Source organism: Mastigoproctus giganteus, chromosome 6 (assembly GCF_048544385.1).
Source record: "Mastigoproctus giganteus isolate SK-2022 chromosome 6, ASM4854438v1, whole genome shotgun sequence".
Classification (NCBI taxonomy): domain Eukaryota; kingdom Metazoa; phylum Arthropoda; class Arachnida; order Uropygi; family Thelyphonidae; genus Mastigoproctus; species Mastigoproctus giganteus.
The window spans coordinates 10,490,544-10,515,525 of NC_143580.1; the positions used below are offsets into that span (position 1 = coordinate 10,490,544).

Consider the following 24,982-nt stretch of genomic DNA (forward strand, 5'->3'; position numbering starts at 1 on the left):
GATGCAGCTGTTCCTGAAGAAAACTCCAGGTAAGAGTATTCTTTTGCCTTAAAATAAAATATATAATATTCCTAAAATTTAAGTCCTTTAAAATTTCCAAAAATAGCCTATACTAACTACCCTTTAAAAAAAATGAAAAAAAAATCCACAAAGTTTATTTTTCCATAATGAGATCACAGATCCTCTACAAGGAAAAATTACAAATTATTAGCATTTATCCAATTTTACGAAAATTAGCGGGTCTCAACTACTCAAGTTGTCTGTCCAACTGTCTAATAAAGTTTCGAGACTTTAGGACCTCCACACGTTTTTTTACTCTATGACATTTATCCATACTAACACTGAATTACTGTCTACGTGAATGCAGTGTACCTATATACCTGCGAAGTAGTGGATTCGTCCACTAGCGAGAGAGGTGACAGCATCGCATTACCCAGGAACCAGGTTGTTTGTTATTTGGTTTTTAGGAGCATTAGCAACTAAGGCCATATTGCTCCAGCAATATGCGGTGGTCATTCCCTGACCTTTCCGCATCTTCCATATTTGGTGGTGACAGGCCCGAACCTCGGTCTAACCAAGAAGCATGTGCTACGCACTGCTGCTCCTTCCCACCTGGCTACGGAGGTGCCCAGGAACCAGGTATCCCATGAATTCTGTCCTTTCAGTGTAGAAAGTATGGGAGAACAGAATTACCTAAACAGATAGTGAAGCAAAGCTGAATGGTTTTTACCATTCAGCTTTCTTTTTTTTACCTTCCTTAGGGGCTGAATGGTAAAAACTATTCAGCCCCTAAGGAAGAGGAAGATGGATCTCCAGTGTGATGCAAGCAACAGAAAATGGCTTACTCTGGCTAGGGCTAATTGATCTGAAGAAATACGACTGCATAGAAGAAAATAATGGAGGAGAGGCTGATAGTCCAGAATGATTAACTTGCACTGTCACAGTGACCTGTACACAGACTGGGTATAAACAGATTTGAATGATGATGATATAAAACATTATCATTAAATATCAGTTTAATTCTTACTTTAATGATGAAGGCTACAACTACCACTTTGAACACTTCATCTGAGGATATCATGACTCAGTGATTACCGTACAAGTCATGACAACCTGTGGCAGTTATTCCAAAGCTGATCTAGTAAATATTATGAGCACAAACAAAGATTATTTTCTTTGTTACTGACATAGGATTCTATCAACCTCAAATTAAAACTCAGTGCATTACTAGATGAAACTGAATCAGTTTTTTTTTTTTTCTTCTTCTGGCTTTTAGGACTTTCAATTATGAACTGTTTCGGACTGATGAAGGTGGCAGATTCTTTTCAAAATAACTTTTGTTAAAACTGTTTTGAAAGATGTTTGTTCAGCTAATAGATGTTTGAAATAAGAACATTCTTTTTAAAAAAGCGACTAGATTTCCAATGCAGAAGACAGTGTGAATGTCCATCCTCATTTTGTGATGAAATATGAGAATCCAAATAAGAAGAAAGACTGGTATGCAGTGAGAGACGTGTTAGAAGCGAAAGAAAAAAAGTAGTTAAAAATAAGCAGGTACTGGGGGAAAATGCTCTCTCAAAAATTGTAAGATTTTGAAAGTACTATACACTAAATTCATATATATAATTAATATTTAAAATGTTTAAAGAGTTTATAAAATGTTTTGCCATACAATTTTATATGCTAACTTACACAAACCCAAAAATAAATAAATTTTTAAACATAACATTTTAAGTAATCATTTTTTTTTTATATTTTAGAGCTAGATTACATGGGGAAGACAGCTAATATAATTCTGGACTAGAAGGGGTTAAATCAACAGTCATAGAAGCCACAAATGCACATAAACTATTAAGAAAATATAGAACAGAACAAGGAGGATGCTGAGAGAGATGAATACCAAGTTGACCAGTAAGCCAGAAAAAAGACTGCATGGTAGTAAAGTTACAGTGTGATATAAAGTACTGAAGCCTGTAACAGCTACAAGTTGATATCTAACAGTAACACAGAAAATGTTAGGCTAGCAATGACTGAATATGAGAAATCACTGGGTAAGGGCGCAAAGAATTAGGAAAGGGGTTTATTGCATATGTGAATACAAAAAAGAAAATGAATTATATCGAACTTTTGTGTAATGAGTGTGGAAAGCTCTTAAATTACCAAGATGATGTTGCTGATGAATTGAAAAGGTACTTTGCATCAATCTTTACAGATGAAAAACCCTCCAGAGTAAGGATACGCTGTGCAAGTGGCTCAGCAACATGAAATTAGTTATACATTACAGAAATTACAGAAGATTGTTCCTTAGAAAAAGTCATGCATAAAGGCAAGTAAGGGGAGTTGATGGTATATATGTCCAGTAATTTTGATAGAGATAACAAGAGAGTGCATTGCATCATTAAGGTTAATTATGGGGATCTTTGGACTCAAGAGAGAGATTCCCCTGGACCGGAGAACTGCCAATATATAAAGGCAGTACTAAAAGTGAAGTGGGAAGTACAGACCAGTCAGTGTGACTTCAATGGTAGTGCACATAAAAGGCAGTGAGACATCTAGACAGAAATGAAATTCCCAAAAAATTCAAAATTGTTTTTTAAGGGAACATCATGTTTAATTATCTTGGTTAGCTAATTTTACAGTCACTCATAAGTTGGATGTAAAAAATAATTTTGACATTGTGCATTTTGATTTTATCGAGGCACTTGACTCATGAGAGGTTACCACATAAGATGGAACATAGGATCAGGGGTAAGATTCTATGATGGATCACAGAGTGGCTGTATGGTAGGAGGCAGAGGGTTGGGATTAATGGTTACTCTTCAAATGGTGCAAATAGAAAGTGGGGTTTCAAAGGTCGGTTCTGGAATGTGTTTCTGATTTTCTTAAATGGATGTACAGATAAAGTACATGATTTTGAAATTTCCTGATAATAGTTAAATTATCAGAAAATTTCAATATCAGGATAATAGTTTTTAATAGCTAAATGTATATATTATGGCTGATGAGGCTAGTGGGGGCCAGACGTGTTTAAAGCCACTAAGTGAACTTTTTTATTTATTGATTTGAAATTGTTTTCATATAACTTTTGATTTAAATTTAGTAGTGTAGTTTTTCAGTGATTTGCTGATTAAATTGGTGCATTTATTTTTTACTCGGCCTTGTAATTGCATAGAAAACCACAGTTGACTTCTGCCAGCTTTGTATCAATAGTAGCATTTGAATCTACTGCCATTGTTTTCATATCGATACAGCAAATACTGGTACTTTCTACGTAACTTGTAGCAGTGTAATCTGCTACAAGTTACATAAAGGAACCACTAGGTGGCAGTGATCACAGCGTGCTGAAGAGGGATTTACTCAAAGCGGTAATTATCAGAGGATTATAAATCATAAATTATAGCATTACTTAAGTGATTTAATAATTTAACTTGTCACGTAGATTGTAATGTAGGACAGCAATATTTGTAGAGCTATTAGAATCGGTGATTTGGCCTAGACAGCTAGCGGTGAGTTCGAACCACGTGGGTGGCAACAGATAGCTAAATTTATTTCTATTATACCGTATTTCCCCATATATAAGACACACCCTTTTTCAAAAAATTTGGGGTCTAAAAACTGGGTGCGTCTTATACAGTGGTTGTAGATTTTTTTACTTGCATTTCCCACTTTTTCGCGCTTGTTGTCTTTGCGCTCATTGTTTCGCACTTGTTACCGGTATATTAGGTTATGTTTTGCCACGTTCTGCCCAGAAATGGCTCAGAAACGATTTTCGTACAGTGCCGAATTCAAGTTAAAAGTGATCCAGTTTGCAAAAGTGAATGGAAATCGTGCTGCTGAACATAAGTTTGGTCCTCCTCCAACTGAGAAAACAATACGAGACTGGCTACGGGAAGAAGAAACCCTACTGAAAACGCCATAGCAGAAGAAGGCCATGAGAGGCAAGTCAGCAAAATGGCCTGATTTAGAAAGGGAATTGAAGATATGGATTGAAGAGCAAAGGGCAATTGGAATTCCTGTGTCCACAAAGATGGTTCAGAATGAGGCAAGAAGAATTGCTGATGAAAAAGAAGTTACTGATTTCGAAGGAGGACACAATTGGTGCTTCAGGTTCATGAAACGGAATGGACTAAGCATGCATACACGCAGCAGACTTGCCCAAAAGATGCCTGAAAGCTATGAGCAGAAGGTCCTTGAATTTCATCGTTTTGTCATTCAACGGAAGAGACATCAGTTTGAGTTGGGACAGACTGCAAATATGGACGAAGTCCCCCTTCAATTTGATGTCCCAAGTAACAGAACTGTTGATAAGAAGGGGGTGAAAACTGTAACTGTGAAGACAAGTGGATATGAAAAGAGCCATTATACAGTTGTTCTAGCTTATTGTGCCAACGGAACCAAGCTGCCTCCTATGCTGATTTTCAAACGCAAAACAATGCCAAAAGAAGAAATTCCTTGAGGAGTGATTGTCCACGTTCATGACAAGGGTTGGATGGATGAGGTTAAGATCTGGTTTGAGAAAGTTTGGAGCAGGAGACCAGGTGGGCTCTTCACACAAACCTGCCCTATTGGTGCTTGATAAGTTCAAGGCACACATAGCAAAAAACACAAAGAAGATAGCTGCAGAGAAAAAAACAAAACTTGCTGTCATACCTGGAGGCTTGACATCCCAGCTTCAACCACTTGATGTCAGCATTAACAAACCCTTCAAAGTTGCCATGAGAGATGAATGGAACCAATGGATGAAGTCTTCTGGGGACAATTTGACACCAGCAGGAAGAGTGAAGAAACTAACTATAGGAGAAGTTTGTAGCTGGGTGAAAAGATTCTGGGATAATATCAAGATTGAGATCGTTGTCAAGTTATTTAAGAAGTGTGGCATTTCAAATGCCATAGATGGAACTGAGGACGAGGCAATATATGAAGACAGTGATTCATCATCAGACACAGATGAGGAAAAGCTAATGGATGGGAGTTTTGACAGTGATGAGGAGTTGTATAAATTTTATGATGAATAAAACTTGAGTTCAATAACTTGAAATAACTGAGAGCAAAGTGGAGGAGAAATTGTTGAAGTTAAACATAAGAAAGGCACTTGGGGTGGATGGGATCTATCCAGTTATATTAAAGGAGGCGGCAAAGCAACTAAGCAAACCCTTAGCCATAATTATGAGAGCATCCTTGGACTCAGGGGAGGTCCCCACGGACTGGAGAGGTGCAAATGTATCCCCAATTCACAAAGGGAGATTGAAGGATGGCACGAGTAATTACAGACCAGTTAGTTTAACTTCTGTTCCGTGTAAAATTATGGAGTCACTGGTTAAAGATGCATTGCAGGATCATCTAGACAAGGCTGCTGCAATAATTCAGACAGAGCATGAGTTTGTTAAGGGAAAGTCTTGTCTGACAATTTTGATAGGATATTATGATATGGTTACAAAGGAACTGGATGCAAAAAATAATTTTGATATCATATATTTGGATTTCAGGAAAGCTTTTGACACTGTTGCGCATGAAAGACTATTGTACAAATTGGAGCAGAATGGTATTAAGGGTAAGTTACTACAATGGATAAAAGGATGGTTGAGTGGGAGAAGACAGAGGGTGGTAATTAATGGGTGCTGCTCTTCGTGGACTAATGTTATTAGTGGAGTCCAACAGGGTTCGGTGTTGGGACAACTGTTGTTTTGTATATTTATCAATGATATTGATGAAGGTATATCAGGCTTAGTGTCGAAGTTTGCAGATGATACAAAGGTTGGTAGGGTTCTTAATGACAGTAATGGCAGTGTGCTACTGCAACAGGATCTAGATAATTTGGGCAGATGGGCTAAGAAGTGGCAACTGAAGTTTAACCTTGACAAATGCAAAGTACTGCATATGGGTAGAAGTAACCCCAGAGAAACGTACCAACTGTGTGGTACTACACTTAAGGTGGTAGAAAATGAAAGACCTGGGAGTAATTGTGCAGTCAGATATTAAGTTTTCTGAGCAATGCAGACAGGCTGCCAGGGCAGGTCATGTGGTTTTGTCAATGATATATAGGAATTTTGCTAGTAGGGAAAAGGAGGTGATTGTCCCTCTGTATAAGGCAATGGTCAGGCCACGCCTTGAGTACTGCGTACAGGTCTGAAGGCCTCATTTTAGGAAGGATGTAGATTTGCTTGAGCGTGTACAGAGAAGGGCAACAAGATTGGTGAGGGGAATGAAGGGATCCTCTTACCAAGAGAGGCTTAAGTTCAGCAAATTGCAGTGGCTGAGACTAGGCACCTGCGCGGTGATCCGATTGAGGTGTATAAGGCCTTGAATGGGTTGAGCATGCTGAATTCTGATGGGATCCTTCCACTTGTTTGGATTACGAACCAAAGGGGGAATAAATTCAAATTAAGAAAGGACAGATGTAGAATAGATGTGCGGAAATTTACCTTTAGCCAGCAGGTGGTTAATTGCTGGAACAAACTTCCATCTGTCGTTGTGGAAGTTGATAAGTTGAATAAATTTAAGGAGGAACTGGACAGGCATTTGGTGAGAATGGTGGGATTTTTTTTTTTTTTGGCTGATGCTGCATAAGCTCGTACACTTGCTTTCTTGCATCACATGCCACTACAACTACTACTTTATGTAATACATTTTTTTCAAATTTCGGGCCGCAAAATTAAGGTGCGTCTTATACATGGGGAAAGATGGTAACTACTTAGATTTTACAAACGTAATTTTTTAACTAAATACATAGAACGACTCAGATTTTACAAACGTAACATTATAAATTAATACATATAACTCGATCGGAGATATGAAATTCATATAACGTAACTCGCAGATAATGCACGATACTGAAATAATTATAAATATATAAATAGTGTTATAACTGCATTGGGATAGAAGTTTAGGGTTTATTTTTTTATTGAAATTTAAATTTTATTTGAAATTGAATCAAAGTCATGACTCAGACCAGAGCAACAAAGCAAAAGGCTCAAGCTAATTGGAGTGCTGTAGCTCAGGGGAGAACTGATGGGGCACGGTTGTCCTCTGAATCACAATAATGTTGTAGTAGTGATTCTTCACATTAAGAATCTGCAGATAAAGGAACCACTAGGTGGCAGTGATCACAGTGTGCTGAAGTGGGATTTACTCAAAGTGATAATTACCACCAGGGATAAAGGGAACAGTTTTTACTTTCGTAAAGGTGACTAGAGTGATCTGAGACGGTATTTAAATTCTATACAGTGGAACCAATTGATGATGTCACCAACAGCAAATTCAAAATGGGAAGCATACAAAGAATTAATCTTGGAAGCTACTAAGCTTTACATACGAACTAAGTAATATTGTTCAAGGTTTAAGCCTAAATGGATGTCAGATGAACTAATCAGACATGTGGCAGAGAAGAAAAATGCATGGAATAGATATAAATTAATGGGTGACATGGAAGCCTACGATAGATATAAGCTGATCTGTAACCAAGTCACAAAGGAGGTTAGGCAGGCAAAGGCAGATTATGAGAAATCTTTTTGTTTTTGTTGCTGTTTTTCTTTGCAAAGGATGCATAAAAAAACAACAAGGAGTTCTTTACTTATGTAGACTCTAGAAGGAAGGGGATGAATCAGATTGGTCCACCTGATATCAATGGTTCGACTGCTGATGATCCTACTCAGCAGCTAACAAACTAAACGAGTATTTTGCATTTACATTCACACATGAGGAGTTATTTAGGGAGGGGAATGCCACAGGTGAATTAAACTCTTGCAGTGAGCTAGACGATTTTGTAATAACTGAGAGCAAAGTGGAGGAGAAATTGTTGAAAATAAACATAAGGCACCTGGGGTGGATGGGATCTATTAGGTTATATTAAAGGGGTCAGCAAAGAAAGTAAGGAAATCCTTGGGCATAATTATGAGGCTTCCTTGGACTCAGGAGAGGTCCCCATGGACTGGAGGTGTGCAAATGTATGACCAATTCACAATGGGGGTTCAAAAGGTTGCACAAATAACTATAGACCTGTTAGTTTAACTTCTATTCCAGAGAAATTAATGGAGGTACTGGTGAAAGAAGCATTGCAGGATCATCTAGACAACTTCTGTTATAGCTCGGACACAGCATGGGTTTGTTAAGGGGAAATCTTCTCTGACTAATTTGATTGGATACTATGATGTGATCACAAAGGAACTGGATGCAAAGAATAATTTTAATATATATTTGGATCTTAGAAAAGCTTTTGATATTGTTGCACATGGAAGACTGCTGCACAAATTGGAGCAGTGTGGCATTGAAGGCAAATTGCTGCTATGGATAAAGGGATGGTTGAGTTGGTTGAGTGGGAAAAGACAGAGTGGTAATCAATGGACACTGCTCTTTGCAGACTAATGTTATTAGTGAAGTCCCTCAAGGGTCAGTGTTGGGTTCATTTTTGTTTTCTGTATTTATTAATGATATTGATGATGGTATATCAGGCTTAATGTCTAAGTTTGTAGACGATACGAAGGTCGGCAGGGTTGTTAATGACACTAATGACAGCAGGCTGCTGCAATATGATCTAGAAAAGTTGAGTAGATGAGCTGAGAGATGGCAACTTAACATTAACAAATGTAAGTACTGCATATGGGAATCAGTAACCCCAGAGTAATGTATCACACTGACAGTGGTAGAGAATGAAAAGGACCTGGGGATAATTGTGCAGTCAGATATGAAATTTTCTAAACAGTGCAGACGGTCTACAAGAGTAGCTCATGTTGTTTTGTCAATGATATACAGGAATTTTTCTAGCAGGGATAAAGAAGTGATTATCCCCTTGTATAAGGCAATTGTCAGGCCCAACCTTGACTACTGTATACAGTTCTGGAGGCCTCATTTTAAGAAGGATGTAGAGTTGCTGGAACAAGTACAGAGAAGGGCAACAAGATTAGTGAATGGAACAAAGAATTGCTCTTACAAAGAAAGGCTTAAGTTTTGCAAATTACAGTGATTGGAGGCTAGGCACCTGCAAGGTGATCTGATTGAAGTGTATGTCATGCTTTGAATGGTTTGAGCATGCTCAATGCTGATGGGATTCTTCCTCTTGCTCAGAATAATCGCCTGAGAGGGCATAAATTCAAATTGAGGAAAGACAGTTGTAGGACAGATGTGTGAAAGTTTGCCTTTAGCCAGTGGGTGGTTGATTGCTGAAACAAACTTCCATCTGATGTTGTAGAAGTTTATAGCTTAAACAGATTCAAGGCAGAACTAGACAAACATTTTGAGTGGGTGGATGGGTGAAATGAGGGTTTTTTTTTTTTTTTTTTTTTGGCTGATGCTGTATAAGCATGCTTTCTTGCATCATATGCCTTTACTAATGCTAATGATGTTAATTATCATTTGAAGAGTTCATTCAGCAAAAGCATTCCTATAATATTAATATTTTGCAGTGAGTTTGTTATTTGGTTTTTAGGAGCATTAGCAACTAAGGCCATCTTGCTCTGGAAGATATGCGGTGGTCATTCCTTGACCTTTCCGCATCCTCCATATTTGGTGGTCACGGGCTCGAACCATGGTATAATCAAGAAGCGTGTGCTGCTGCTCCTGCCCACCCGGCTACGGAGGTGCCCTTTTCAGTGGGAAATAAAATGTTCTGTCAACTTTAATGTAGGATAGTGTATTCTCCTGTTCTCTAGAAAATTAAATATTTTACTAATTATATAATATACTATAGATGAAGATTTCTTTTTCTAAAGCAAAATTTTAATGTTTCACTCATCTTACTTTTTCAAGTTCCATTTCACAAGTAAACTTCATTTACAAAAATAGTGACTTTTTGGCTCAATGCTTCATTAAATGGAGAAAAAACAAAAATTACTCACACTGAAAATACACTAGGGATGACATTTACACATGCTGCCAGTTTATTTTCTACCAGGCCCCTGAAAAAACAATTCATTATTACATTCTTTGCATTTTCAACTACATACAATATTAAAATGACAAAATGCATTTCACATAAATTATTATAAAATAATAATAATTATTATTTAGTGAAATGCTCCGAAGACGTTTTTGAAGAGGACAAACAATTTGAAATTCTTAAGAAAGAAAATATCTTAAGAGAACTTAATTTTGCTATATTTATTGGAACCAAATGATTCAAACTTCCTAGGTGGGATAATATCTTAAATGGGATGCTCTTAAACAGAATCTACCGTACAGTGTGTCCCAAAATCCCCAAACCTCCAGGCAATAATAATAAAAGCACCACAAGAACATCATAACCTATACACGGACTACATTGACTATTGCAAGGCCTTCGAATGGGTGCCTTATAGCTAGCTGACCGAGACACGGAAGATCTACAAAGTCAACCTAACACTGACAATTTCTAGAAGCAACCATGGCAAAAATGGAGGACCATGATCAAGGTCAAGAACATCATGACCAGACTGATACACATCAGAAGGGGAATCTTGCAGAGAGATGCCTGAGCCCACTATGATTGTCTAGCACTCAACCCACTGTCCATTGTGCTCAATAACAGCAAGTATGGATATATTCTAAAAGAAAGGAAGAAGAAGAACCTGTACACCGTCTCTCACCCAATGTACATGGATAACAAACTATGCTGCAACTGAGAATCAACTCCAACAGCTACTCCAGATCACCAAAGAGTTCAGCATTGATATAAGGATGCAATTTAGCCTAGAAAAATGCAAGAACCATGGATTAAATCAAGGACATCTAATCAGAAAAAACTTCCAGCTGAAGACCAGTGAAGAGATTGAAGCAATGGCAGAGGGGAAGAGAGACAAATATCTGGGGATATTTGTCTCTCTTGGATGCAGTCTCACAAGATAGAATGTAAGGAGATCAAGGCCTGTCTGACTGAGAAATACCACCACAGACTGAGAAGCCTGCTAAAATCAAAGCTGAACAGCGGGAACACAGTCAGCCATAAACACTTATGCAGTCCCAATACTAACGACTCCTTTGGGATCATAGATTGGATCAACACCGAGCTATAGGAGATTATGAGATTGATCAGGATAATGATGATGACCAAGAGCCGCCAACACCACGTGAAGTCAGCCACCAGGAAACTGAGAAGTTTCTCGGAGAACTTTATATTTGACTGTACAATTACCCCCAGGTCTTTTTCATTATCCTGGGTATGGTACCACATAGTTGGTACATTATTCTTGGATTACTGCCCTTGCTTGAAGTATCTTGTATTTGTCGATATTAAACTTCAACTGCACTTCTCAGCCCATCTACCTAATTTGTCTAGACCTTGTTGCAGTAGCATACCCCGAATACTGTGATTAACCACTATGCCAACCTTCATATCACCTGTAAACTTAGACATTAAGCCTGATATGCCTTCATCAATATCATTAATAAATACAGAAAACAATAATGGGGCCCAGCACTGAACCCTGGGACCTCCACTAATAACACCAGCAGAGTTCCATTAGTCCAAAAGGAGCAATAGCCACTGATAACCACTGTTATCAGTGGTTATCAATAGCCACTGATAACCACTGTCTTCTCCCACTCAACCTCCTCTTTATCCATAGTATAACTATGCCCTTAATGCCACAGTGCTATAATTTGTATAGCAGTATTTTACGTAAAACAGTATCAAAAGTTTCTCTGAAATCTACATATATATTATTAAAATTATTTTTTGCATCCAGTTCCTCCGATAACATGTCACAGTATCCAATCAGATTGGTCAGACATGATAGCCCCTTAACAAATCCATGCTGTGACTGCAATGTAACTGCATTTGCGTCTAGATGGTCCTGCATTCTTTAACCAGCGACTCTATTATGTTCGCCGGAACAAAAGTCAAGCTGACAGGCCTGTAATTACTCATATCATCCTTTCATTCCCCTTTGTGAATTGGGGATACATTCACACATCGTCAGTTTACAGAGACCTCCCCCGAATCGAAGGATGCTCTCATAATCATGGCTAAAGGTTTGCTTATCTCTTTTGCTTCCTCCCTTAATACAACTGGATAGATTCCATTCATCCCAGATGACTTTTTTTATGTCTAGCTTCAACAATTTCTCCACTACTTTCTTCTCAGATACCACAAATGATCCATAGATTTTGGTGAAAGATGCTTAATCATTTCATAATGGATGCCATCTGGTCCAACAGCACTTGCTTTGGAAAGAATGAGAGCTCTTTTCAGTTCCTGTATAGTGAATGACCTGTTGTAGGGATAAACGCTCTTAGACTTAAAATTAAGTGCCTGTTTTTCGATTTTATGTTTCAGGACCAGGAACTCTGGGGAATACAGAGATGTCGCAGAGATGTTAGAGAATGTTTCCCCAAGAGAATTGGCTATTGCAGTTGGATCTGCAATAGTGCATCCATTATAATCTAGGATGGAATGAAGTGTGGGATGTATATTTTCCCTTCATTTTCCGGATTTTATCCCAGACCAACTTAGTACTAGTGGACTGAGTAATTGATGAAGTAAAACGGATCCACAATTCCTTTTGACTCTGACTGCGGATGTAGCATGCTCTGGCTTGTGCGCGTTTAACGGCTATAAGGTTGGTTGTGGTACGATATCGGCAGAATATCCCCCACGCTTTGTTTTGAGCCTTTTTTTGCTGCTGTGCATTGTGAATTCCACCATGGTTTGGGAAATGGTGGAAACTGGGCATATGTTTTTGGGATGGCATTCGCAGCTGCTTGGACGATATTTTCTGTGATGTATGTTACTGCATCATTGATAGGCTCCTGACTGATAGTACTGAGGTCAAAATTTGACCTCAGTACTATCAGTCAGGTTGGAAGGCAGTCCAGTCAGCCTGATCAGTCTTCCATCATGGTAACCTGAAAGGAATACATGGTCTCCCACTGTGTAACGAGGTTATCACAGGGAAGTGATCGCTTCCGTATGGGTTCTCCTCCACTTCCCAAGTGAGTGAAGGGAGCAGAGATGGGGAGCAGACAGAGAGATCAATGGCAGAAAATGTATGGTAGGCATGTGGGAGAAGGTGTTTGTTCCAATATTTAGGAGGGAAAGGTCATTGTCATTTAGCATACGCTCTATGACTCGTCCCTTTCTATTGATGTTAGCACTACCCCACAGGGTGTTATGTCCATTAAAATCCCGGAGAAGTAAGAAAGGGGGAGGCAACTGCGTTACAAGATCATCAAGGTCATCCTGGGAGATGTCAGTCCCAGGTGGCAAATAAACAGAGCAGACGGTTAATAAAAATCCCACTGTAAGGCGAATTGCAACAGCCTCTATGCTGGTTGTAACTAGCAACCACTGAACTGGGGTCTGTTTGCCCACAAGGATAGCCACTCCTCCATCAGCAGGACCATCCGCAATTCTATCCTTACGAAAAATTATGATGTTATGCATGGTGGATCATCATTTGCCTTTAGATAAGTCTTCTGTAAGCAAAAGCAAACTGGCCCATGCTTTTGCAGGAGGGCCTTGATGTCATCAGTATTTTGCCGGAATCCACGACAATTCCATTGTAGGAATTTAGCCATTATTTTGGCTTGGTGGGTCCATCAGGTGGCTTCTGAGGTGCTGAGGGCTTACTTTTGTCAGTCTTGGATTTATCTTTTTTGGGGAAGAATGGACGCTGTCCCGTGTCAATTTCTTCCTCTGCAAAGAGTTCCAAGACTGATTCATCTGATACCTCCTTGTCCTCTACATCCATTGTTTCTGTTATTACTGGTGGCTCTTTACCACTTGGTTTTGGTAGTAGTGGAGCACTAGGAGGTACAGATATAGGAGTGGCAGCTGATTGTGTTTTTTTGGTGGGCTTTTGTGAACTCAATAAATAGCGTGCAATCGGAGTGAATGACTCTCTTGGTGGTACAGTCATCTCAGTTTGCATACCGATAGTGCACTTCGCAGAAACCTTCTGGGCATATGAAGGCTTCCTGCTATTTATTGGTTGTATGCGTTTTCTGACCTCTGGGTAGGATATATTCAGCTCTGTTTTTAGTTTTTGGATCTCTTTTTCATCCTTCCACTGCTGGCATGCTCTGGAGTAGGCTGGGTGCTCCCCTTGGCAATTTATACAGATTGGTTTGGAAGCTGAATATTCCTTGCTCTCGTGATCTTTTGCACCACATCGAGCACAGGCAGGGTTACCATGACAAGCTGTTTGTGAGTGGCCGTATTTTTGGCATTTAAAACACCTCAGTGGGTTTGGAATATAAATCCTCACTGGGCAGTTTAAGTACCCTGCCTTGCTGGAACTTGGAGGCCGTGGGGTGTTAAATGTTAGGATGAGAACTCGGGTCGGGACGAGATTCCCATCCTTTCTCATTGATATTCTTTTGACAGCCGTCACTCCTTGTTCTTTCAATTCAGAGAAGATCTCTTCTTCAGAGACACGAAGAAGGTCCCACTCTGAAATGACACCTCGTGAAGCGTTCACTGTTTTGTGAAGGGTTACGCTGATAGGTATTCCCCCTATTGATGTGGCTTTCAGGATTTTTTCCACCTGTTTCATAGTTGTAGCTTCGACCAAAAGGTTGCCAGAATGCAGTCGTTTTACAGACTTAGGTGATCCTGCCAACCCTTCTAATCCTTTCTGGATAAAGAAGGGTGACATCTTTCCAATTGACTGCTCTCCGGTCGAATGGAGAATGAGGAAAAGCAGTGTTACAGATGGTGTTTTATCCTCAGTTCTGGCTCTTTTGACAGAGGTGTTGTCTGTGTTATCATCCCGATTAGGTAGGGGCCTTGTTAGGGGCCCAGAAAAAGTAGAATTTAAATTACTCATATGAGTAAGATAAAAATTTCAGATGCCCTAAGTACCTCACACCCACCACGGAGCCCTATGAGGGGATGTCCACTCGTGAACTAGCAGGTACTGTGTACATGAATGGGATGCCAAGTTCACTTAGGAGCACCATACCCACGTTTCCAATAAGCCTTGATCCCGTCCCAGGACCAAAGGGAGGGAGACTTATTGGAATGCAGTTGACCCTAGCAGTAAGAACCACCCGCTGATTGAACCCAGTCGGGCCGGTCCGGGACCACCCGTCTTGTCGAAGCAGGGGCCAAAGTGGTGTATTAAGGCTGGGCCCCTCAACCACCAGGATCCCCCTTTCTGAATTCCATGGGTCATGGCTGCACATGCCGGATTCCAATGATGTAACCCTGGAACCAAGGTATGGGCGTTAGATCCCAGTGATGCTAATCTGGAAAACAGCAGCATCACTGGGAGGTCCCCTCACCACATACAGGTGCTCACGTCGAGGGGGGGAAATCTGTGTATGCTGGAAGGGCATCTGAAAGTAAGACATATAATGGTGCTGTCAATTTATTTATTGATGTAAGGGTATGACAGTATGCATAGTGTAGTGCAGAAGCATCACCATATTAAGCAGTTGTCTTGCTTGCAGATAAGTGTATGTTATGAAGAAATCACAGTTTAAGCACCTGCAGCCATCATCACCTATGTAATAGCTTCATAAGTTGCAAATTTCTTCTCCAACAGAAATCATTTCTGTGGAGGTAGAGACAAACTGTGAAATCCATGACTTAACTGCATGATTGTCCAAAGTTCCAGAAACAAGTCCCATCAGTATCAACATAACAATGCTCCACATCGTACAGAAAGAATCATAAACTGGTTTGGGAACAATAATGTTGAAAAGCTAGATTGGCCAGCTCAGAGCCTAGACTTGGCAAAAATAGCCTTTTACAAACTCTGGCAGCTGCTTTGAAGGAAGGAAAGAAGATAAATTCTAGCCAATACCTACCAAAAGTGGGTAGAGAGTATACCCAGGAGGGCTGAGGCTGTCATACAGGCCAAACACAAGGGCCCTATAATGTATTAGTATTTGAATAAAGCACTTTTTGACAAACACTTTCAGATATCCAGTAAAAATATGATTTTTTTTTTGTCCCTATATTTCACTCAAAAAACTTGTGTACCACCATTTGAGAAAAAACAATTACAAAGTAATTATACTTACTCAGCAAGTTTACTTGCCACCTCTTGGCTGGGTGCAGTGACATAAGCAATTGAGTGAACCCCTGCAGTGTAAACATATTCTCCACTAGCATTACTTGCCATTGTCACAAACAGTCTCCTTGTAAAATGTAGAAAACTGGGCATCAAAACAGACACACCCAATAAAACCTTTAAAAAAAAAAAAAATTCAAATAACACTAATGAATATTAAAACTTGTTACAAGCAGTAAAGGATTATTTTATTATGAATGTGGGAACAAAATTTTTTCAAATCAAGTTTTAAGTAATTTGAAATAATATCCTGATGAAATAACATTGATAATTACTACAAGGATGCAAGTTTACATAGCACATTCTTAAAAAAATTATTTGCATTCTGTATGACTTTAACTATACATTAATTGCTTCTTTTTGTTTCATTTAAGGGCTTCCCTAAGCTTCTGAACTCATTATACTTTCCATTTCCAATTCCACAACATTACCTGGGAGTCTTATTCAGTAAAGTAAATTTTCTTACATATGGTCTGCAATTATCATTTCTTAGTTTAGATTTATGTCCTTCTGTTTATGTCCTCTGAAGGAAAAAAGATATTCCAAGCATTTAGTTTAATCATCTCTCTTTAAACTTTAATTATTTCAATGCAATCTAGATGCAACTGGCCATGCATCCTTTTGCATTCACAGCTAACTTGAAAAGGAAAACAAGTTGTGGGGATTACAATGCTTGCTGGGGATCCTCATGGAACTGACAAATAGGCTTTGTTACAATTACAAGCACAAAAACAGGCACATGTATATTTACTTGAACACTAATACTAGGGGCACAGTAAATAAATTTAACAATTAGGCAGTGCACTCAGCTGACTAATATTGCTTGCCAGTGTAATCTCATGAGCAAGAGTATGTTATGTCCATGATAAGTATAATGAACAACTAAACAAACAAACTGTGGGCAAGTAACTCAGAATGTTTCATAATGGGGGATTTTAACTTTCCAAATAATGAACAACTTGTGGGATGGTCCCCTCATACAGTAACAGAACATTTCTGAATTTACCATATGACTGTTTCCTACATCAGCACATTAGATAGGCAATACTCCTTACCAGTTTCCTTTACCTGACGACTCAATGCAATTACTTTTCATGCATTAAGAACCATCATGTAAAGGAGTAGCAGTGATCATGGAATATTGATGTGAGAGTTATTTAAAGATATAACTATTGTCAAGAGTAAAGAAAAATGTCTTAGTTTTTAAATTCTTTTCAGTGGGACAACTGAAAATAATTTAAAAACATTTATACTAGGAACATAGTGAAGTGAGACTGTTAGCATTAGCAACCACAAATTCTAAACAGGAAGTATTCAGAAAAGTAACCTTAGATAAGCTTTTCATATCAACTAAAAGAGATACTGTTCAAGGTTTAGGCCAAAATGCATGTGATCATTATAAATAATAAAGGCACACAGAAGCCTACAATAAGTATAAACTGTTCTCCAATCAAGTCACTAAACAAGTTAGGCAGACTAAAGCAGATTATGATAGTCAGAGTGAAACTGTTGATTGACAATCAAATCGGAATTTTTATAAAAATTGTAAAATCATAAAAAAACCCCTTTTTTTGATGAAATATCTTCTATATCTTGTTCATACTCAGCACCACCACTAGTTAGAGGAGTTTAATCATTTTGAAATCATTAAATCATAAATTAATTACTTCAGTCATGCGGGCTTGAACCACGGTCCAGTCAAAGTGTGTGTGCACTTTGCATCCTTGCACCTGACCACTTGGCTACTTCTGTTTATGTATTGCTTCATTCAATTTCATCAACTTCAGAATTGGAATTCCAGAGAATTTTCTGTAAGCCTAAATTGGACAACAATGGCCAAGAGGTGGGATCACTTGCATATGTAAAGCAAGAAAAGTCATATTATTGCACCAAGAAAAGTTGGTTGTTTGCTAAATTTGCATAAAGCTATTCCAACAAAATTTCTTTGAATTCCTGCCTATATATTTTGCTTTGACATATTCTAAACCAAAACTTTTTTCATGTTTGAGAATGCCTTCATCTCTCATCCTATATTTGAAATCTTGAAGCAAAACAGAATTCTGGAAAAAAAAATGTAGAAATAAAAGAAATAGGAGAAAGGTTAGCAAATTCACTTTTAGTAAATGTGAATTTGGTTTGATACATAAAGTATAGTGCATTGGGTGACTAGTATTATCACTGGTATTATTAAAGGTTTGCAAAATAAAGCAGAATTAGAACTTTTGACAAAATATCCAAATATTTTTTCGGGAGCTTCACATAATATTTTTATGTACTCTTGTTAAATATGTAGTAGTAGTAGTGGCATGTGATGCAAGAAAGCAAGTGTATGAGCTTATGCAGCATCAGCCAAAAAAAAAAAAAAAAAAAAAAATCACACCATTCCCTCCACTGTGAATGCAGTGTAACAAGAGCAGATTGACCTTTTTAGAAATTTGGAAAAATTTAGATTGATGAGTCATGATTACTGCTGAAATTCTGTATACCTCAATCAGATCACCTGCAAAGTGATCTGACTGAGGTGTATAAGGCCTTGAATGGGTTGAGCACGCTGAATTCTGATGGGATCCTTCCACTTGTTCAGATTACGAACCTAAGGCGGCATAAATTCAAATTAAGAAAAGACAGATGTAGAATAGATGAGTGGAAATTTGCCTTTAGCCAGCGGGTAGTTAATTGCTGGAACAAACTTCCATCTGTCGTTGTGGAAGTTGATAGGTTGAATAAATTTAAGGAGGAACTGGACAGGCATTTGGAGGGAATGGTGTGGGTTTTTTTTTTTTTTTTTTTGGCTGATGCTGCATAAGCTCATACACATGCTTTCTTGCATCACATGCCACTACTACTACTACCCCCTCCTGGAAACCATTGTTCTTGGACGTGATGAATGGTTTCAGCTAGCGCACTCCCGAGCCATTTCCGGTCCCGGTGCACAAATGGAAAATTCCAACCGTGGAACCATATGACGTGTGCCATTGATCTGCTATTTAAGGATGTGCCGCACAGTAAACATATGCTGCTGAGGAAGGAGACTGCTGCCTCCGAAAGCTACAGCAAATTTTATCGGTTTTAATTTCTATTTTTAGTATATTTTATCAGTGTTATTTATATTTTATTGTAAATATATATCTATTTTATACTTATTTTATTGTAAATAAAGTGTTTTTAGTTACAGTATTGAATTTATTTATCTTCTGGCTGGTATGAAGCTTAATCAACATGAATTGTCCCAGCCTTGTAGGCCTATTTAGAGATATTTTGTCATATTTGTAGTGTTCTTTATCCTTATTTACTTATATTGAGTACCTTCTATGCAAATTAGGAAAAAAGTCAATCCCCAGTTAGGATAGTCAATATGCCATTCTATAAAAAAATAAATATCTATTTATTCGATGCGGCAGAGAATTACAGAACTATCAGATGGTAATAACATACCCATTACAGCAAATGCCAGAAGGGCATTTACTGTTTTGTGAATTATTTTTCTTAGCTTTTTTAAGACAGGATGCACCTTTGCATCACTTTCATTTTCTACCTTGTTAATCACATCTCACTTAGCAACTGAATGTCTCAGCAATTGACAGGCCATTGTGAGCAGTCAGTTTGTCTTCAGGTAGAGTCACAGTTGCTTCAAAGTTGGACTAATGGTAGGGATTACATAATAAAGAATGGGACAGGCCAATTAGGTGACTCCTAAGAAGTCTTTTCAAATTAAAAAACACTCCATATAGTTTGATATTGCACATAAAAATACTTGAGAAACACTAAGCAGATATTTTGTGGAATTTTACTTTAGGATGTAATGATACTAGATCTTTCATTTAATATTAGACAATCAACATTTATGTATTTAAAAGAAACAAAAAAAATATGAATACTACCCACATTATAAAATTCAAATGATAATTTGAAGAGCTGTATCTTGTAAAAATAGACCTGATATATGTCAACATTACTTTAACAAATTACCAGCTTCAATAATTTAAATTTCTGATAGTATACAATATACACATATACAGACATTTATCTGAAACTAGTCTTACCAAAAGTGGTACTGCAGTCAGGTACCGAATCATTGCCACCATTCATATCATGGATACTGGAAGTGAAGTTTCCATTCAATTTCTAGCCAGGTTAAATACTTCACAAATATTCATACCACTGTATGCAAACAAGTCATGTTGTAAATTATAGTAACTCAAAATGGTCACTGCTGAAGAGAATTTGTAATAAATAATGATCACTCAATATAAAAGGAAAAATAGAACTATTAATATTTTCAAATTAAATAATTCTTAAACATTATTTAGAATTACAGCTAACTACTAGGTTTGAAACATTTTATACTTTTTTTTTGAAGGCAGTATAACTTTTTTTATATGAGGGAGCATTTGAAAAGTCTGTGGCCTGAGTATGGAGGTTTTATTTAAGTAATCCGGTAACATGTTACTTTTCAACATATTCCCTTACACTTTTTGTCACTATACTGCAATATATTCTGGATCCAAATAGTCTTCTCTTGGGATTCCAGGAATGCACCCACTACAGCAGTAATGTCACTATTGGTGTAGAAATAGATGCTAGCCAGGCATTTTTTTTTTTTTTTTTTTCAAATTAGGAAATAGGTGAGGTCCAACAGTGCTAGAATCATGCAGTACAGCCAAGGCAGTACTTGCAGGCAGGTACATTATCTTAGTGGAACAAGATTCCTTTGCTAAGTTGCCTTTGTCATTTGTCTTTAGCATTTGTCTTTTGCAAGAAAGTAAGCTTATACAGCATCAGCCAAAAAAAAAAAAAAAAAAAAAAAATCACATTTCACCCATCCATTCACTCCAAAAGTTTATCCACCTCTTCCTTGAATTTATCAACTTCCAACTGCTGGCTAAAGCCAAATTTCCAACAACTGCTGGCTAAAGGCAAATTTCTGCACATCTATTTGACAACTGTCTTTCCTTAATTTCAGTTTATGCTCCCCCTCAGTTTTGTAATCTGAGCAAGAGGAAGAATCCCATCAGCATTGAACCTGCTCAATCCATTCAAGGACTTATACACCTCCATCAGACCACTTCGCGGGTGCCTAGTCTCCAGATGCTGCAAATTGCAGAACTTAAGCCTTTCTTTGTAAGAGCACCCCTTTGTTCCCCTCACCAGTCTTGTTGCCCTTCTCTGTACTCATTCTAGCAACTCTACATCCTGCCTAAAATGAAGCTTCCAGATCTGTATGTAGTACTCAAGGTGTGGCCCGACCATTGCCTTATACAAGGGGATAATCATCTTATCCCTGCTAGAAAAATTCCTGTATATCATTGACAAGACCCCATGACTTACCCTGGCAGCCTGTTTGCACTGCTCAGAAAACTTCATATCTGACTGCACAATTACCCTCTGATATTTTCATGTCTTTGATGTTTTCACACAAACACCTAAAAAGGTTTACGTAACATGTCCCTGTGGATGAACACTCCATCAACATCCCAAAAAAACCAATGCTATCACCTTCCCAACAGAAGGAATTTTTCAAAATATTATTAATCTTTTACTGATTGTCAATAATGAAGCTATCAGAGTATCTAGAAATGCAATAGCAAAATAAAAAGGTTTGCATTCAAGATGAAATAAAATATAAAACATGAAAATACTGATATATTTAGAATATATTATATCTGAAATATATTTTTTGGAATTCATAATATATTTGGAATATATTATATATCTATAAAAAGATATAATCATTATCATGGCATTTGTGTGAGTCAATAATCCATATTCACCTAGAAACATTTTTTTTTTCTTTTTCTTCTAGCTATTTTGTCATATTACACATATAAGCTGACCTTTCTTTTTTTCCTTGAAAATTCATGCTTAATCACATATTTGCTGTGTAAGTCAACCATCTTTTTTTACAATTATCTTTCATTTCTTGCATAGTGGTGGTGTATTACAATAAAATCTGAATTACCACTACCAACTTCTCTTTAATTAAATTATTTCTGCTTTCTTTTAAAAGTTTATATCACAGCACTTTATTACACTGCAGAGTAAACTATAAAGTGGTAAGCATATACATGCTTAATCATATATTTGCTATATGGTCCTTTTTTTTTTTTTTTGCAATTATCTTTCATATCTTTTGTAGTGGTATTACAATAAAATCTGAATTACCACTGCCCACTTCTCTTTAATTCAATTATTTCTGCTTTCTTCTAAAAGTTTACATCACGATACTTTATTACACTGCAGAGAACTGTAAAGAAAGTGGTAAGCATATACAGTACTCTGTTATGTCAAAGGTTGTGAAAACAAAACACACAGGTATAGGTCACAATGTGACATTGTTCTTATTGATGCTATATGTGTGCCTAACAACTGCTATAATACACAACTATGAAGAAAGTGGAGGAACTAGCCAGAGAAGATCGGCATGTAACAACTGGCTCATGAAGTCCATCTCGGTATTAGCTCTATGGTAACCATTACATAAAACCGCTTGCATACACATAAAAGTTTCTGTTCAATGCTCTCTACTGGACAAGAATCTTACACAATTGTGCAGAGAATCTTTGGGCCATGCACAGCAATGACCAGAACTGTCAGCATTGTGTATCTGAGCGATGACCAGGGGCAGCCTAGACTGCTGAGACACCAGGAAATTTCCCAGTGGAAACCCCATGGGTCTCAAGTATTAAAGTCTATTGAATATAGCATTAGTAGAGGCATATGATGCAATAAAGCAAGCTTATATAGCATCAGTCAAAAGAAAAAAAAAAACTTCCTATTTCACCCATCCATTCACTCCAAAAGTTTGTCAAGATGAAATTTTATTTCATCTTGACAAACTTGATAAAAATTCAAGGCTGAACTTGAAAAGTTCAGCCTTGAATTTATTTAAGCTATCAACTTCCACAACAACAGATGGAAGCTTGTTCCAGCAATCAATCACCTGCTGGCTAAAGGCAAATTTCTGCACATCTATTCTACAACTGTCATTCCTCAATTTGAACTTATGCCTCCTCACGTGTGGAATCTGAACAAGAGGAAGAATCCCATAAGTGCTGAGCTTGCTCAAATCACTCACAGCCTCATACACCTCAATCAGATCACCATGCAGGTGTTTCATCTCCAGACTCTACAATTTGCAGAACTTAAGCCTTTCCTGATATATAATTGCACAAATTTTAAATTTTGTATCTTTTTTAAATTTATGAAAAATATGTTGGTAAAAAGATATATATTTTTGATAGAATGTGGATTCAAATATTTCATTCTATATTTTGTCTATATACAAGTGTTTGCTGGTAGATTTGAATGTTGTGGAGTCTAAAAATGTGATGCTGCTGCTGCATTGGTTTACAATGATGAACGAAGGGCCGGATTTAAACTTATTGTGGCTCTAATCTATAACGTGTATGAGGCTCTTCTCTCTTACAGTTCACCCGTGGCAACATTAAAAAAGGATTTTTTAAGATGGAACGAGGCCCCTTGTAATGAGGCCCTAAGCTGTAGCTTGTTTATTTTATAGGTAAATCCGGCTCTGGACGAAAGACTGTCGACCACACAATTCTTGAAGACACTACATCTTTTGCATTCAGTTCTTCCACCAACAAATCACCCCTATGATCTACTATAACATGCCATCTCTTATATGGTCTTTTATTTTCATTCATTGATAAGGCAACACTGTATAACGTACACAAGCATCATTGGGCATAAACACACGACAAAAATACATGGCTTAAATCATATTTGTAAAATAGATTTAGTCATAAAATATGCAGAAACATTCCCTTCGCCGTTTGTATTAATTACCTCTACATTTAATTCGATATTCTTTATTCTTTCCTCGGCACTGGTAATCTGGATTCCTTACTATAAGCTGTATTCCAACGTGCGAAGTAATGTTAAGACTTCCACAGCACGCTGAAGCTATTCTGCTTGCAAATCTCGAACGAAACAGTTATAATTTTTGTTCCAGAAGAAAAACGGAAAGAAGGAAATTACATTTTCATTAGTACCTTTCAAACCTAGTAGTATAGCCAGCCATAATCCTTTTCTAAAATCAACATAAATAATCTACAAACCTAAAATATTTTGACAGAACTCAAGTTTCACTCTCCCCCCCCCTAGTGGCAAGAAAGTAGTAAGAATTTCTGTTTAATAGGAAATCATAAAATACTGTACAACTGTTTTTTTTTTTTTTCTTTCTGTATGGAAGAAAACAGATAAAATGTCGAAGGTTGCAAGACGCATGGATATCCCGAGAAACGGGGCCCAAGAACAGTTGTTGTTGTTGTTCATGTTAAAGGTTTGGCTCATCGGATACAGGGGACATATTGTTCTTTTCAAGTTATTAATATTCAGTTTCAAGTTTGTAAGTTTTCAGAGGTAAGGTGACAAACCCCAGGGACTCGCATCTGGTGAGCATGAGCTTGGCACATCCAGGGTTCTGCGCTGGATATGATCATTCTTCTCATTTTTGTGACTGCCTCCTACCTCTCTCTCACTTACTCAATATATATATATATATATATATATATATATATATATATATATGAGTACCCATATATATATATGATTATGACACATGCGCTCTCCCAAAAAAAAATTCTGAAACCCCGGACTTCATTTTGAATAACCCTGTATATATATATATATATATATATATATATAAATTAAAATAAGGTATAAAAAATAAAATAATGCCAGCAGTACGGCAAGGCAAGAGCGAAAAGACAAAATTAAACCTAATTTTAAATCAAGCAGGGAGGGAAGAGAAGGGTAAAAGAGTAAAAATATTGCATTAGAAACTCTACAGTAATTTAGAAAATCTAAATGAACTAATAATAATTCTTTGAAATTTAAAAGCCAATTAAATAGAAATTTAGCGGTGCCCCCTCTGATGGGCACCATGTCCAAATTAATGTGAAATATCACCAAACAGAGATTTAAACCACTACAATAAAACAAAACAAAAATAGACAAAAATAGACTGACCATTA

General features: G+C 37.5%; 1 protein-coding gene across 6 annotated transcripts in view; it reads right to left on the reverse strand.

Moving 5' to 3' along the window:
• Nucleotides 1–24,119, reverse strand: part of LOC150083904 (protein CutA homolog) — a 43,162-nt gene extending 19,043 nt beyond the window's left edge. Inside the window, exons 1-4 of one of the 6 annotated variants that reach the window (XM_090374940.1) lie at nucleotides 23,999–24,033; nucleotides 20,030–20,147; nucleotides 15,937–16,103; nucleotides 9,831–9,890 (exon numbers count right to left, since the gene is read on the reverse strand). In XM_090374940.1, the coding sequence (XP_090231066.1) occupies nucleotides 9,831–9,890; nucleotides 15,937–16,103; nucleotides 20,030–20,071 (269 nt within the window). In that variant the 5' untranslated portion in view covers nucleotides 20,072–20,147; nucleotides 23,999–24,033. Of the gene's footprint in view, nucleotides 1–9,830; nucleotides 9,891–15,936; nucleotides 16,104–20,029; nucleotides 20,148–23,792; nucleotides 23,930–23,998 lie in introns of those variants that run through there. The other 5 variants (XM_090374941.1, XM_090374939.1, XM_090374944.1 and 2 more) reach the window with 5 other exon arrangements.
• Between the last annotated feature and the right edge of the window lie 863 nt (nucleotides 24,120–24,982).